Source organism: Oryctolagus cuniculus, chromosome 1 (genome assembly GCF_964237555.1).
Source record: "Oryctolagus cuniculus chromosome 1, mOryCun1.1, whole genome shotgun sequence".
Taxonomy (NCBI): domain Eukaryota; kingdom Metazoa; phylum Chordata; class Mammalia; order Lagomorpha; family Leporidae; genus Oryctolagus; species Oryctolagus cuniculus.
Genome location: NC_091432.1, coordinates 122,675,407 through 122,689,568, shown reverse-complemented (window position 1 = coordinate 122,689,568; position 14,162 = coordinate 122,675,407). Strand labels below are relative to the sequence as shown.

Below are 14,162 nucleotides of genomic sequence, written 5' to 3'. Positions count from 1 at the left end.
AGGTGATGGCAATAAGGCCTTCTTGGTCAGATGAAAACTTCAGCTATTTCATTGGATATGGATAAAGCCCAACATGATGTGAAGTGGAAACTGTAAGTTACAAAATTGTAACTTCCAAAAATGGAAGCTTATAATTTATAGAAAATTTAAAACAATAATACAGATTGTTTATGGATAATGCATATAAAGTAAATGTATAAAAATGGGCATTCATGCATTATAATGATCAACTCCAGTTCTTACTTTTCAAAGAAGAACAGGAGAGGGAATGAGGTTTTATAACCGCAACGATTGGTTCTTTTAAAAGAAATTCAAAACTTCAAAACATACAAAAATTAACATCTATTTAATTTCTCTGGTCTATACTTAAGTATGTTTTAAATTGTTTTTTGTACTTTTCTAATAGTTGAAGTGTTATGTACTTAATAAAATGTATGTAAGATTGAAAAAATTGCAAATATGTGATAAGAGGTAATGTTTGCTTTTTGGTTTGACTCATAGCTGTAGATGTAGATATAGATATAGATATAGATATAGATATAGATATAGATATAGATCCATATCCAGCCCCAAATAACAATTTAATTTCCTGTAGTCATTCAGGAAAGCTTTGAGTAGAGAGTAGTGCAACTGAGAAAACAAAGGACTTTGCTTGAGCTAAGAGGAAAAGAAAAGACCTATGGCAGAAGGGACACAACTTAACAAAATTGTGGAGGCAAAAATGTATCATACAGCTCATGTTTTGGACAAATGGAAATAATTCAGCATAAGTAGAAGGAAAGGCATGAGTGAAGGAATAAGGAGAGAAGTCAGGAAATTTTTAGGGCCCAGATGATGAAAGCTATGAGATTAGCATATGAGTTTTGACTTGATTCTGTGGACCAGTGATTCTCAATTCCGGATGATCATCAGAATTTACTGGATCATAATCTAGACTTACTGAATTAACATCTCTTGGAAAAGGGACCATGTCACTGTTCTTTAAAGCGCTGTGCCACATCTGTTCTCTTATTTCATTCTCACAGTCTCTGAAAAAGGGAGTTGGTGTGGCTTTCCACTAGGTAAGAAAGAATTACATTCCAAAGTGAGATTAATCATGAGTTAATGGTGTTCATTTTTGACACATCAGAGGTTAGAAATAGTTGCCTCTTCTGTGAAGAGATACCCTGTATCATTTCTGGCCCAGCCGGCTGGAGCAGGTGGAAAAAATACCCAGTCATATGCACCCTTCAATTCAGAGATTGCTGTGAATACTTTTTCCCCTAGGCCCTGCAGTTTTCTATGAGCTGAAAGCCTCTATATAAAATCAGATTGAATTACAAAGCTGTAGGATATGTTCTCGAGATCTGTTCATCATTTTTGACCACAGGAGGCTTTTGAAGGATAATTTTTGCAGTGTAATCTGATAACTTTGTGGGTTTTGTTGTTGTTTGTTTGTTTTTCTTCTTTGATTGAGGGTTGGAGTGGAGCAGGACTAGGGATGGAGAGAGAGGAAAAAGTAAGGAGCTGGTGTTCCAAATAAGAAGTAACCATGGTCCTTACTGAAGTGTGGCTATAGGAATGAATAAGGAAGTGATAGACTTAAGAGAAGCTTAGAAGACATTGTTTACTAAATATGCTCTATCAGAGTGTGTGTGTGTGTATGTGTGTGTTTTCAAAATGAATTTGTGGGATTGGACAAAGAGGCAAAGAAGGCCTAAGAAGAAGGGAGAGCTAATAGGTTCTAAATAACATATGTATATCAGTTGCGTATAGAGGGTATCTTCGGTACTTGTGGTTTTGAATGTATTTCCAGTATTGGTCACCAAAAGCAATGATGCTAATACCTGATTTCATCTTTCTTTAGTTTTAGGTAATATTCTCCTACCCAAAATTATTTCATATTTCCTCCTGTGGGTTTAAGGTCATATACTATCTTACCACCTAGCAGTTAGCAGTTAGCAGTTATGATCCTAACACTGTAAGCAGCAGGGGGAAGAACATTAATGGGAGTTCTATCTTATTTTCTATTATTGATTTTTTAATGCAATATAACTCACTAAGGTGTTTTGGAGTTTAACTATCTACTGTCAAGTTAGTAGAAACTTCTCAGTAGAAAATGTAAGATCCCATGAATAAAATACCAGTATAGAATAAGTCCTGATTCATAAGGATTTCCCAATGGAGGTGAATTATAGGAGTATTTTCTTCCCTAACCACAGGGCAAAAGTTGGATTGTTAAAAGAAGTTATGAAGATTTTCGGGTACTTGATAAACATCTTCATCTTTGTATTTATGACCGAAGATTCTCCCAGCTCTCAGAGCTTCCCCGTTCTGACACCTTGAAGGACAGCCCAGAGGTAAGCACTGTTTATATTACAGAAGTCATTACTGTATGTGAATCAGCAGAAATTTTTGTGTGTATGGTAAATAAAAGCTTATATTGAATATTCAAGATGATTTCTGGGATTACTTAACTGTCCCATAATTGTAAAATTAGTAATGCTGTGTAAGATACTTAGAAGTAAAGTAGGTTTAATACATAATTACATAAGGAAACAAACCTCATGCTGTAATATATGAACAGATGGTATATTTGAGCAGACATTCTCTGAAGATGATATAAAATATGAAAACAAAAGTATTAAAAATCTGTTGACATCACTGATGACCAAGAAAATACATATTAAAGCAATGCTGTTTGATTAATTTATGATGGCAGGACATGTCTTTGCACCTACCTCCAGCCATGCCAAAAATTTTAGTAATAACATAAGATTTAAAAAACTTAAAAAGATAAAAAATATTTTTATTATCGTAAGAAAAATATCAGGGATTCAGAAATTGTGAGGAATCCTTGAAAGTAAATGGGTTAAGATTTTATGTTATTTATGCAGGAGAGAAAAATAACAGCCTAAAATGAACGTACAAGAGAAAGCAGAAGTCAGGAAAACTAGAAATGTTACAGACAAAAACCTAACAAAAAAATTAAGAAGAATAAATAACAGACCTGAGGAAATGTGGTTAATGTCCTGCAGGGAAAGTGAGGCCATCACAGCTGCCAGGTGGGAGTAGATTCTTATAAAATCAAGCAGGGATGTTGCAAATGAAAATATTATTCAAATTAATTCTCATAATAGTAAACCTGAATAACTGGATGCACTATATACAAAATGAACATAGCTGAGGAGGGAGTTAGTGACCTGGAAGACTGAGCCAAGTTATTTGTAAGAATGTAGCCCCTGGGGCCAGCATTGTGGTACAGTGTGTTAAGCCACTGTCTGTGATGCCAGCATTCCTCATGGGCACTGGCTCAAATCAGGCTGCTCTGCTTCTGTCTCTGCTTCCTGCTAATGTGCCTAGGAAAGCAGTGGAAGTTGGCTGTGGTGCTTGGGCCCCTTCCACCCACATGGGAGACCCAGATGGAGTTCCAGTTTCCTGTCTTCAGCTGGCCCAGCCCTCTTGCAGCCATTTGGGGAGTCAGCTAGTGAATGGATGATCTCACTCCCTGTCTCTCCCCACTTCGCTCTAATTCTGCCTTTCAAATAAATATCTTAAAAACAAAACAAACAAAATAATAATACAGCCCCTGAAAGGGATAAACTGTGAAATGATTGTGAGATAATAGTTTGGAATTGTGGAAAATAGAGAAGTTACTACTCATGGAAATTATAGGTGGCAGTAGATGGAAGGAATAATTGAAAATTAATATAAAAATTTCCCTAGAACTAAAGAAAGCAATGTCTCCTGATTCAGTGGTCCATTAAGGACTACTGTATAATGAGTGAAGAGACTCCTAGAAACATTGTAGTGAAATTTGAAGATAGCAACATAGAGGAAACAAATACCAATATTGTTGATAGAGCAAAATGGATATTCTCAAAAGAGTAAAAATTACATTGACATGAGACTTCAGCCACAGTGGAGGCTTGAACAGGTCCTGAGGGTAAGTCATTTAAACTCTAAATTAATTCCAAGACAGTTAAGTAGGTAGTGTGGAGATAAGACCTGTCATGTAATAACTGACATTGTAGGAGGTCTCAGGAGATGTCTTCAAAGCAGATTTCTCAGGACTCTGCTTTGTGGCATAGCAGGTTAAGTTGACGCCTTCAGGGCCACCATCCCATTTGGGCACTGGTTCAATATCTCGCTATTCTACTTCTGATCCAGCTCCCTGCTAATGTGCCTGGGAAAGCAGTGGAAGATGGCCCAGCTAATTGGGCCTTGCAGCCATGTGGGAGACCCAGAGGAAGCTTCTGGCTTCAGCCTGGTTGAAGTGACTATTTGGGGAGTGAACCAGCAGATGAAAGATCTCTTTCTGTCTTTCCCTGTCTCTCAGTAATCCTGGCTTTCAATGAAATAAATAAATATTAACAAAAAATAACTTCTGCAGATTTAAAAAATACAGATTCCTCTGTACTGCAGAAAACATGCAAGTCTATTTGTTTCCCTCCTCTGCCTGTTTGTTTCTTCTCACTCAGATTGTCTAAGAACATGGCTACTACTACTAAGTTCCAGAGTTTTGGCTACTACTACTAAGTTCCAGATTTTTATAGCCAGGTGGCACTGGGACTTATATCATAATTCCTAATTTCTGGATTGACCTGGACTAGTCCAGCTAATATCATATCACATTCCTGGATTGATCAACTTTATTATCATGGTGTAGGGTCATGTATTACCATGGCTGCCACGGCCACAGCTGTATGCATGGAAAATGCGACAGGTCTTAGAGACAAGGCTTTCAGGGAAGCAGGAGAAAGCTGGGTGGAACAGCCACATGTAGATAAGCTGCACTGAGAGAGAGAGAGAGAGAGAGAGAGAGAGAGAGAGAGGCGGTTGTACTGCAATGGCTGAGACTAGACCAGGCTGAAGTCAGGAGCCAGGAGCTTCATGGTGTTGCAGGTGGCAGCTTAACTTGTGCCACAACACCAGCTGCTACTTAGATTTTTCAATACAAAAATAGGTCAAGCAATAAAAACAGAAGCTATGGACTAGTATGACCCCTGATGAAAAGGGGTTAAATGTTTCAGCTCTACATGAGAATGACTGTGTACATACCATTGTTTTCAGTGACAAGCCAGTGAAGTTTCAAAAATGGTGTTAGATTGTTATCTGGAAACAAAAATTTACAACAGAGAGTTCCTGTGCCAGAAAGTGTCATATTTTTCCTCTGGGTTATACTAAATCTTTCTTTCTCTTTAGTCTGTCTCTCAGATGCTTATGGCTTACCTATCACGCCTTTCAGCTATTGCGGGCAACAAGATCAACTGTGGGCCTGCTCTCACCTGGATGGAGGTACCACCACATTCATCTTTTATGAAAGCTTGTTTTCAGATTGTCTACCTAACAAATTTAATATTAACTTAAGTGTAATACCTGTTGAATTTCAGGAATCAAAGAAAATGCAGTTTTTTCTCACCTTCTGGGAGGATAAATATGTGGTATATGAAATATTTTTACCTCAAATCTGTTGATAATCTGGCAAAATAATTTTAATATATTTTATGAGTCTCAATAATTGCTGTCATTTTGATATTTAATGAATTTTTAATTTTTGCAAAGTGTCAAGTTATGTTGCTGTAATAGAGTGCCTGAGGCCAGGTCATTTATAAAGAAAAAAATAATAGGTTGATTTTGGCAATGGTTCTAGAGGCTGAGAAATCCAGGATGATGTTATTGGCATCTTTTCAGCTTCTGCCAAGGGCCTTATGCTGTTTCAGCTCATGGTGGAAAGTGTATGGGGAAGTGGGTGTGTGTGGAAGGCGGAGAACATGAAGGGTGGCCTTGCTTTATAACAGCCAGTGCTAAGGCAGCTGATCCAGTGCTGGAAGAGCAAGAAAGAGCTCATTCACATGAGAAAAGCGTCAGTCCCTTCTTGAGGGTTCCATCCCCAATGCCCAGATACTTCGCTTACCTCCTAGTGCTACCGCATTGCATTGGAGAATTAAGCCTTCACATGAGTTTGGTGGGGGTAAACCACATTCAAACAAACTATAGCACAAAGTGTGATTGTGTGTGTGTGTGTGTGTGTGTGTGTATGTTTCAGTTGAAGTAGTATTTAAAAGCAGAGCCTTTTAAAGGGTCCCATTTAATAGATGGTGCTGATGTTGTATTAGGTATTTTGTCGTAATTTGCCTACGTAGAGCTATGGTTACTCTCTCTTCCCAGTGGAAAGTGGAAGGAATGTAAAATACAAGCTAGGCCAGCTTGCACTGAAAGGATTTTTCTATCACTGCCTTTGTGATATTGGAAAAATTATGTAATCTCATGCGTTACCGAACTTATTTCAATGTTAGCCTCTTTGCCTTTAGTTGATAATAATAATGATAAGTATTTTTAGAATTATAAGAATTAAATCAATTATGCACAGCACAATGACTGGCATTAAATAGATTTTTTTTTTTAAATTTAAGACTTTGGATTATTTTTTCTAAACTGAATTCTCTTTTATGGCTAGGCAGTGAAACATTTGAAAGTCGCATGGCTTTATGTCCTGTGTCATAGTACGTTTTTTCGGTTCCAGATCGATAATAAGGGTAATCACCTTCTAGTTCACGAGGAATCATCCATCAACACTCCTGCAGTCGGTGCTGCTCACGTCATAAAGAGGTACACTGCTCGGGCTCCCGATGAACTGACCTTAGAGGTAAGTGGTAGAGTGCTGTTTGTTACCTGGCCCCTGCTGCTTTTGCAGCCTCATCTTGAAGTGTTTCCATCATTTCCATAAGTAGTGAAAAAATTAAAAACACTGAATTTCTTCCATAGTCCTTTATCTTTCAGCTTGGAATGTCCTCTGTTTTCATTTAAATGGTTGTCAGCTTAAAGGTTTCCTGCTTCTTCCAGGAAGTCATCCTGGATCTTCCTTCCCTCACTCCATACAATATGTACCCTCCCGTCCTGGACTGAGTGTCATTCTGCACTGTTCTCATGGCTCATCCCTGCCAAATCCCTTAATGCTTTTAGTCCTAGTTATGCTTCTGTTTGTCTTGCTGAGCTTCTGGAATGCAAGGTTTATCTTCGTGTTTTTAGTACCAGAAAATAATGGCAACTAATGATACTTCTCTTAGTGTTGTTGAAAGATCAAACTAAAGGGCAGACAAAAGGTGAAATGACAGTTTCTTGCCATCAGACACAAAAGAAGGAAAATTAACTTTCTTTCACTAAAATACATATTTGCTAATGAGAGAGCAAAAGCCGACAGTTGCTCAGTGTAAGAAAGAACAGTATGAATTTTGACTAGAGAGAATTTGAAGTGTTAAAACTAGACTTCCAGGTTCTGTACAGAAGGAAGCGTAGGTCCTGAAAGATGCCATGGCTCCTAGCAAGTATGACTTTGTAAGGATGCTTATTCATGATTTGAAAATTCAGTTGTGAACATAGATTCCTACAGATATTTTAGAAACATTGCTCTGAAGAGGTTAACTGCTTTATGGTAGATATGAAAACTAATATTGTTATGTTTACCATTTATGATTTTTTACAAGTTTATATAAACTCACTAGTTTTTTATGGTTGAGAACATCCGCTCCTTAATGGAAAAATTATATTGCACCATCTGTTGAAAGAATGCAAGTTGTCATCAGATTTTACTCTTAAGAACAGTGCACCTTGGACCTTTTTTTCTGTATGATTAAATAATATGTCAGGTGCTTAGTCCATGCCTTGCTCATAGTGAGCAATCACTGAATATAGTGTTAACAGAAATGGTTATGGTCCTACATATGAGTATTTCAAACTATCGTAAGTGAATCTGATGACTTGGAATGACAACAGTAAAAGAGTATTTAACAGAAGTAATGATGATGCTATGCTGCCTTGCATTAAAAAATCTTATGCTATAGATCTGGCTTCCTGACGCCAGCACAGAATGTGTTACTTGGATCCCACTCTTTGTGCTGCCTAATTTTTTTGTAGATGCAAAATGGTAATATTAATAAGTTATTTTTAAAAGATGGATGTTTTCTCAGAGATTAAAGGAGCATAAAGTAGTAGTTTACCCTTTTATACATTGTAGATTTAAGTTCTAGACACAAAAATGGGTTTAAAATTCAACTAAATTTTGTTTCTACAGGTGGGAGACATCGTTTCTGTTATTGACATGCCCCCCAAAGTGCTAAGCACTTGGTGGCGAGGCAAGCACGGATTCCAGGTAGGCGATGAAAACCTCTGTGTGGGGAAGGTCCAAGGGCAGCTTTCTTCATGCTTCAGAAGTGTTTCTGTTTATGAGATGTACTGGCAATGGGTGTTGTCATCGCAAACTTTATCTGTAATGACAGAGAAATTTAGATAATAATGCCATTAGACTTGGAATTCCTTTTTTGCTACTTTTACAGTTGTTGTCTCCTGCTTCACGTCGTCATGATGGTGTCAACCATGTGAAATCAGTCTCAGACCTGATGGCCATTGTTAGATGATCAGACCTATCAATCTACTTTGCTTTTTAAAATTTTATTTATTGATGTGAGGTGGGGGGAAAAAGAAAGATTAACTTTCCATTTCTTGGCTCACTCCCCAAATGCCTACCACTGCTGGTGCCAGCCAAAGTGGCAAGCCAGGAATGCAATCCAGGTTTCCCACAGGGGTGGCAGGATCCCAATTACTTGAGCCACTGCCACTGTCTTCCAGGGTGTGCATTGGAGGGAAGCTGGAGTCAGGAGCTAGAGCTGTAAGCTGAACCCAGGGACTCCAATGTGAGATGTAGGCACCTCGACCACTAGACCACATGCTTGCTCCCTTGCTTCAATTTTGGTTTTAAATTATGGTTCACATATATTTTCTCTCTAGAATTATGGCAGTTGGTCAATATTTTTCTAAACAAATGCATTATAGCTTAGTGTAAACTGTATATTAATTGTACAACAACAAAATCTAAAGTAGTTTCAGGTCTTTTTAACGTATGTGTCCAAAAAAGACCAAATAGTGGCATCTTTTGTATTGACTGAGCCCTGACTTCCCTGCAGTAAGTGGACTTTCTCTCATCTGTGGAACTATCTATGGAGGAGCCTCTGACAATGCCTTAGAGTTGCCGCCTTAGTGTAGAGCTTAAATTTTTCTGTGGTTTCTTTATGAAAGAATTTCTAAATGCATTGTAAGTAAAATGCTTATACTTGTTAGAAATTTGTTTACTATTATATAAATATTTTGAGCTTTACAGAGGAAGGGACTTCAAAAAGTTCGAGGAAAATATGGATTATCTCTTAATTCCATTTCCCCACCAATTTTGTGAAACTACCTCATATTTAAAAAAGACCAATTATTAGCTTTTTTGTGAAATGTACTTTATTAAAAATAATAATACAATCTGAAAGAGTATACCATGGTGGTTCATAGTGTAGGCTCTGATACCAGGTTTCCTGGGCTTTAACCCCGTGTTATTTTGGGCAAATTATATGTTAACTCTCTGCGCCTTAGTTTTCCGATTTTGAAAAAGGAGATTGCAGTACTGTTTTTTTTCTTGAATGTTGTGAAGATTAAATTTGTTAGGATGAAAATGTAAAGTACTTAGGCCAGGCCTGCTGTATATTTTTTCCTCAGTAAATGCTGACATTTAAACTTAAATAATTTTACTTTTTTACTTTATAAATTTGGTGTGTCACTTTCTCCATTATAAGAGCATGTATAGCAATTTAACTGGGAATGAAGACCAGAAAACTTGTATTCATGTCACTCCCCAACTTCCCTTTTTATACAGTTGGGGTTCCACCTCATTTGTCCTCTAATTTCAGAGCTGCTGTGAATAGTAGGTATTTATTTTAAATATTTGTTTATTTATTTGACAGGTAAAGTTACAGACAATGAGAGGGAGAGACAGAGAGAGAGAGGTTCTCCATCTACTGGTCCAATCCCCACACAGCCACAGTGGCTGGGACTGGGCCACTCCGAAGCCAGGAGCCAGGAGCTTCCTCTGGGTCAGAGGGGCCCAAGCACCTGGGCCATCCTCCTCTGATCTCCCAGGCCATCAGCAGAGAGCTAGATCAGAAGAGGAGCAGCCAGGACTAGAAATGGCACCCATATGGGATGCTGGTGCTGCAGGCAGAGGATTAATCTACTGTGCCACAGTGCTGGCCTCTAGGTGTTATTGATTAAATATGAAACAGAGTAGGAATGAGGTATAGACATTAGGGTTTCAAAGATGACCAAAAGTTAAATTTGGCTTTAAAATGAGAACGATGCTTTGGTTTTGCTTTTGAAATTGCTTCTAACTTTCTTTTATGTGTATATCTATATATGTGTGTGTATATGTATATATAAATATGTATATGTATGCTCTATCTCTTATTTGAAAGGCAGAGTGATAGGAAGAGGGAGAGAGGGAGCTCATCCATCTGCTGGTTCCCTCCCCCAGATGCCTGAAATGGCTGAGGCTGGTCTGGCTGAAACCAGGAACTGGAGCTCTGCTGCTTCTGCCACATGAGTAGCAGGGGCCCAGCACTTGGGCCATCTTCCACTGCTTTCCCAGGTGCATTAGGTGGAAGCTGGACCAGAAATGGAGCAGCCAGGACGCAAGTGGACACTTCAGTATGGGATGACAGCATTGCAGTTGGCAGCTTAACTCACTGTGCCACAGCGCTGGCCCTGCTTCTAACGTTCTTAAATATAACCTTAGATAAGTCAGTTTCTTTCTTTGGACTGCAGTTTCTTTCCCTCTCTCCTGGCCTCTCTTCCCCTCTCCTTCCCTTCTCAATCCATTTTTCTATGAACTATATTTAAAAAATATTGATTGAAGGGCAGAGTGACAGAGACGGAGGAGGATCTTCATCCGTTGATTTACTCCCCAAATGGCCACAACAGCCAGGTCTGGATCAGGCTGGAGCCATGAGTCAGGAACTCCAGCTCAGTCTCTCACATGGATGGCTGGGGCCCAAACACCTGGGGATCTCTGCTGCCTTCCTAGGTGCATTAGTCGGGGGCTGGATTCAAAGTAGAGCAGCCAGGACTGGAACCAACACTTGAATATAGGATGTTAGCATCTTAAGCCAGCCTCTCCAGTTTCTTCTTAAAATGAGAATGTCCCACTTATAATCTATATTCCTTTTCAACATTTTAATTTCATTCCTACTTTATTTATACACCCGATTTATTGCCTAAACGAACTACTACTTTTAAAAATTTGTATAAATTAATAAGTTAAAAGCTGGTTAAAAATTATTAACCAAAGAGATTACTTAAAATAAAAACAAATTTCTTTTTCTTTTTTTAAAAGATTTATTTATTTATTTGAAAGTCAGAGTTACATAGAGAGAGGAGGAGAGGCAGAGAGAAAGTCTTCCATCCACTGGGTCACTCTCTGACTGGCCGCAACAACGGGAGCTGCGCTGATCCAAAGCCAGGAGCTTCCTCTGGATCTCCCACGCAGGTGCAGAGGCCCAAGGACTTGGGCCATCTTCTACTGCTTTCCCAGGCCATAGCAGACAGCTGGATTGGAAGTGGAGCAGCCAGGTCTTGAACCGGCAGTCATGTGGGATGCTGGCACTGAAGGTTGTGGCTTTACCCACTATGGCACAGTGTCGGCCCCAATTTTATTTTTCAACTTAAAGGTTGATTTGTAATTGAAAATGAAAAATTATTTCTACAGGAATGCTATTTTTCAGTAGTCTGGGCATAGAAAGGCAGTGTGTCTATATGGGTGGTGTGGGAGTGTGCCTTTGAGAAGAGGAGTGATGTGAGGGTGCCCATAGAATCAGGAACAAATTTTAAATGTCACTGTTAAAAAAAAAAAAACAACTTTTTTATAGAAGGAATCAAGTGCTTTAAGTAAAGCATCTGTCAGTTCACTGTTGCTTGCTCTTCCTGCACGCTAGTTCCTTTGTAAAGAGCACCAGAGGTTGTCTGCCGGGGAAGGTGGATGGAATGCTGGTGTTGCAGGTGGCAGCCCAGGGCCCGTTTCATTTTTGGTGGCACGCTCTCTCACACTGAACACAGGGCGCTGGTTTAGGACACAGAAGACAGGCAGGTGTCAGTGACCTCTGGGTTTATCTCATGAGTGGCGAGGTTCAGGACTCAGGAGGACACCAGGGGAGGCCTGGAGGGATTCCTGGAGATGACCTTGAGTGAAGTCTTCAAGGTGTCTTCTGTAGCAGGTTGTCCACATGACCTGTTAGTGCTCCTGTCAGTGGAACCAGGTCGCCTCGCCAGTCCTGGAACAGTGTTTGCCCCAGCCTCTTGACTGGGTCTAGTCACACATGGGCTCTACAGATAGGGCTTTGTCAGCAGACCCCGAAGGAGGAATGCAGAGGTGGCAGCCTGTCCTCCCTGGCAGTACAGAGGAGACCTGGGGCTTGCTTCGGTGAAGGGGCGCCAGACAGCCGACTTCCTGCGGAACAAGACGATTTCATGGCGAGCGCTGTCAGGAGGGGGTGAAGGGCAGCATGGATGCGGGCTGCTGCTGCCTGGGCTGGGAGCAAAGTCTGTGGAGCCCTCCCGTGCCCAGAACTGCTGGGAAGCTTTCTGGAGTGCGTGTGGTAGCCAGCGCCACAGGAGCCCTGCTCAGCTTGGCATGCTTATGAGATGCACGTGGACTGTGTTTTCTTTCTTGCTCAGGGTCCCAGGTGTGTTGCTGACTCCTTTTGGCAAGCTGTCAGGACACAGCAGGGTATAGGCTTCAGCGTGGAGACCCTTTGTTTCTGTTGCTGTGAACTGGTACCATGCAGATGTTGTGTTGTGACTTTGTTTTATTATTATTTTTTAAAAGCCATGGTTTTTACTACAGTTTCAGATGGAAAGAATAGTTGAGCAGAGTTCACAGTTTCATATCATACAGCTATGCGAAACATAGACAATTTTCCCTCTTCCTGACATCTTGCTTTGTCATAGAGGCTGCAGAAATGCTGTTTGCTGAGTCTGCCTGGAGCACACAGCAAGCACTGTGGCTAGAAGAGTAGTGTGAGGAACACCTTGGCCGAATCCCACAGACAGAAATACAGCCGCAAATTCTACCTCACGGCCATTGAAACCGGTTTTGGCCTTTTTGTTGTGATGAATGAATCAGTATTGATATACTGTTATTAACTATAGTCTGTTATTTAGATTGGGGTTTACTTTTGGTGATGTGCATTCTGTGGGTGTTGTCAAATGCATCATGACATGTAGTACCCATATTAATAAAATAATTTTCAGCACCCTAAAAAAATCACCTATGCTTTACCAATTCATTTTCTCCTCTCCTGGCCCCTGACAACCACTAGCCTACTACTGTCTCCATACTTTTGCCTTTTCCAAAACATCATGTAGTTGCAATCAAAAGCATGTAGGCTTTTCGCATTGGCTTCTTTTACGTAGTAAGATACATTCAAGGTTCTGTGATGTGTTCTCAAAGCTCCATAGCTCCTTTTTTAAAAAGTCATTATCTGATATTCAGGATGGACGCACCAGGGTTTATTTGTCCATTCACCTTCTGAAGGAAGTCTCGATTGCTTCCATGATTTTTGGCCTCTGGAATAAAGCCTCACGCGTGGAGCCTCTGTGAACGCCCGGATGCAGGTTTTCGTGTGGACACGAGTTTGCAGCTCCTTTGGGTAAATATGAAGGAGCATGCTACCTGAATCATACTGTCAAGAGTATGTTTGGTTTGTAAAAAAACCATCAAACTGTCTTCCAGGAGGCTATGGCATTTCCTTGTCAGCATTTGATAATTGACAGTTTTTTAAAATATTAGCCAGTCTAGTAGATTTTTAGTGGCATTGCATTTTTGTCTCAACGTATAAATGACATTGGTCCAAGGAATAGCATTTACTGAATACACTTAGAAGGGTCTACTGCCTCCATCAGTTTCTGTTACTAATAATTCTCTCTACCGCCCTTTGTTATTGATTCTTTTTTTTTTTTTTTTTTTGGACAGGCAGAGTGGACAGTGAGAGAGAGAGAGACAGAGAGAAAGGTCTTCCTTTGCCGTTGGTTCACCCTCCAATGGCCGCTGTGGCCTGCGTGTTGCGGCCGACGCATCGAGCTGATCCGAAGCCAGGAGCCAGGTGCTTCTCCTGGTCTCCTATGGAGTGCAGGGCCCAAGCACTTGGGCCATCCTCCACTGCACTCCCGGGCCACAGCAGAGAGCTGGACTGGAAGAGGGGCAACAGGGACAGAATCCGGCGCCCCAACCAGGACTAGAATCCGGTGTGCCGGCGCCGCAGGCAGAGGATTAGCCTAGTGAGCCGCGGCGCTGGCCCTGTCATTGATTCTTATAT

At 40.3% G+C, this 14,162-nt stretch overlaps 1 protein-coding gene across 5 annotated transcripts in view; it reads left to right on the top strand.

Annotated features, from left to right (window-relative positions):
- Nucleotides 1–14,162, top strand: part of ARHGAP32 (Rho GTPase activating protein 32) — a 318,668-nt gene that overhangs the window by 218,625 nt on the left and 85,881 nt on the right. For all 5 annotated transcript variants that reach the window (XM_070048333.1, XM_070048334.1, XM_070048328.1 and 2 more), the window contains 4 exons: nucleotides 2,202–2,339; nucleotides 5,185–5,277; nucleotides 6,506–6,628; nucleotides 8,054–8,131. In XM_070048333.1, the coding sequence (XP_069904434.1) occupies nucleotides 2,202–2,339; nucleotides 5,185–5,277; nucleotides 6,506–6,628; nucleotides 8,054–8,131 (432 nt within the window). The remainder of the gene's footprint in view (nucleotides 1–2,201; nucleotides 2,340–5,184; nucleotides 5,278–6,505; nucleotides 6,629–8,053; nucleotides 8,132–14,162) is intronic.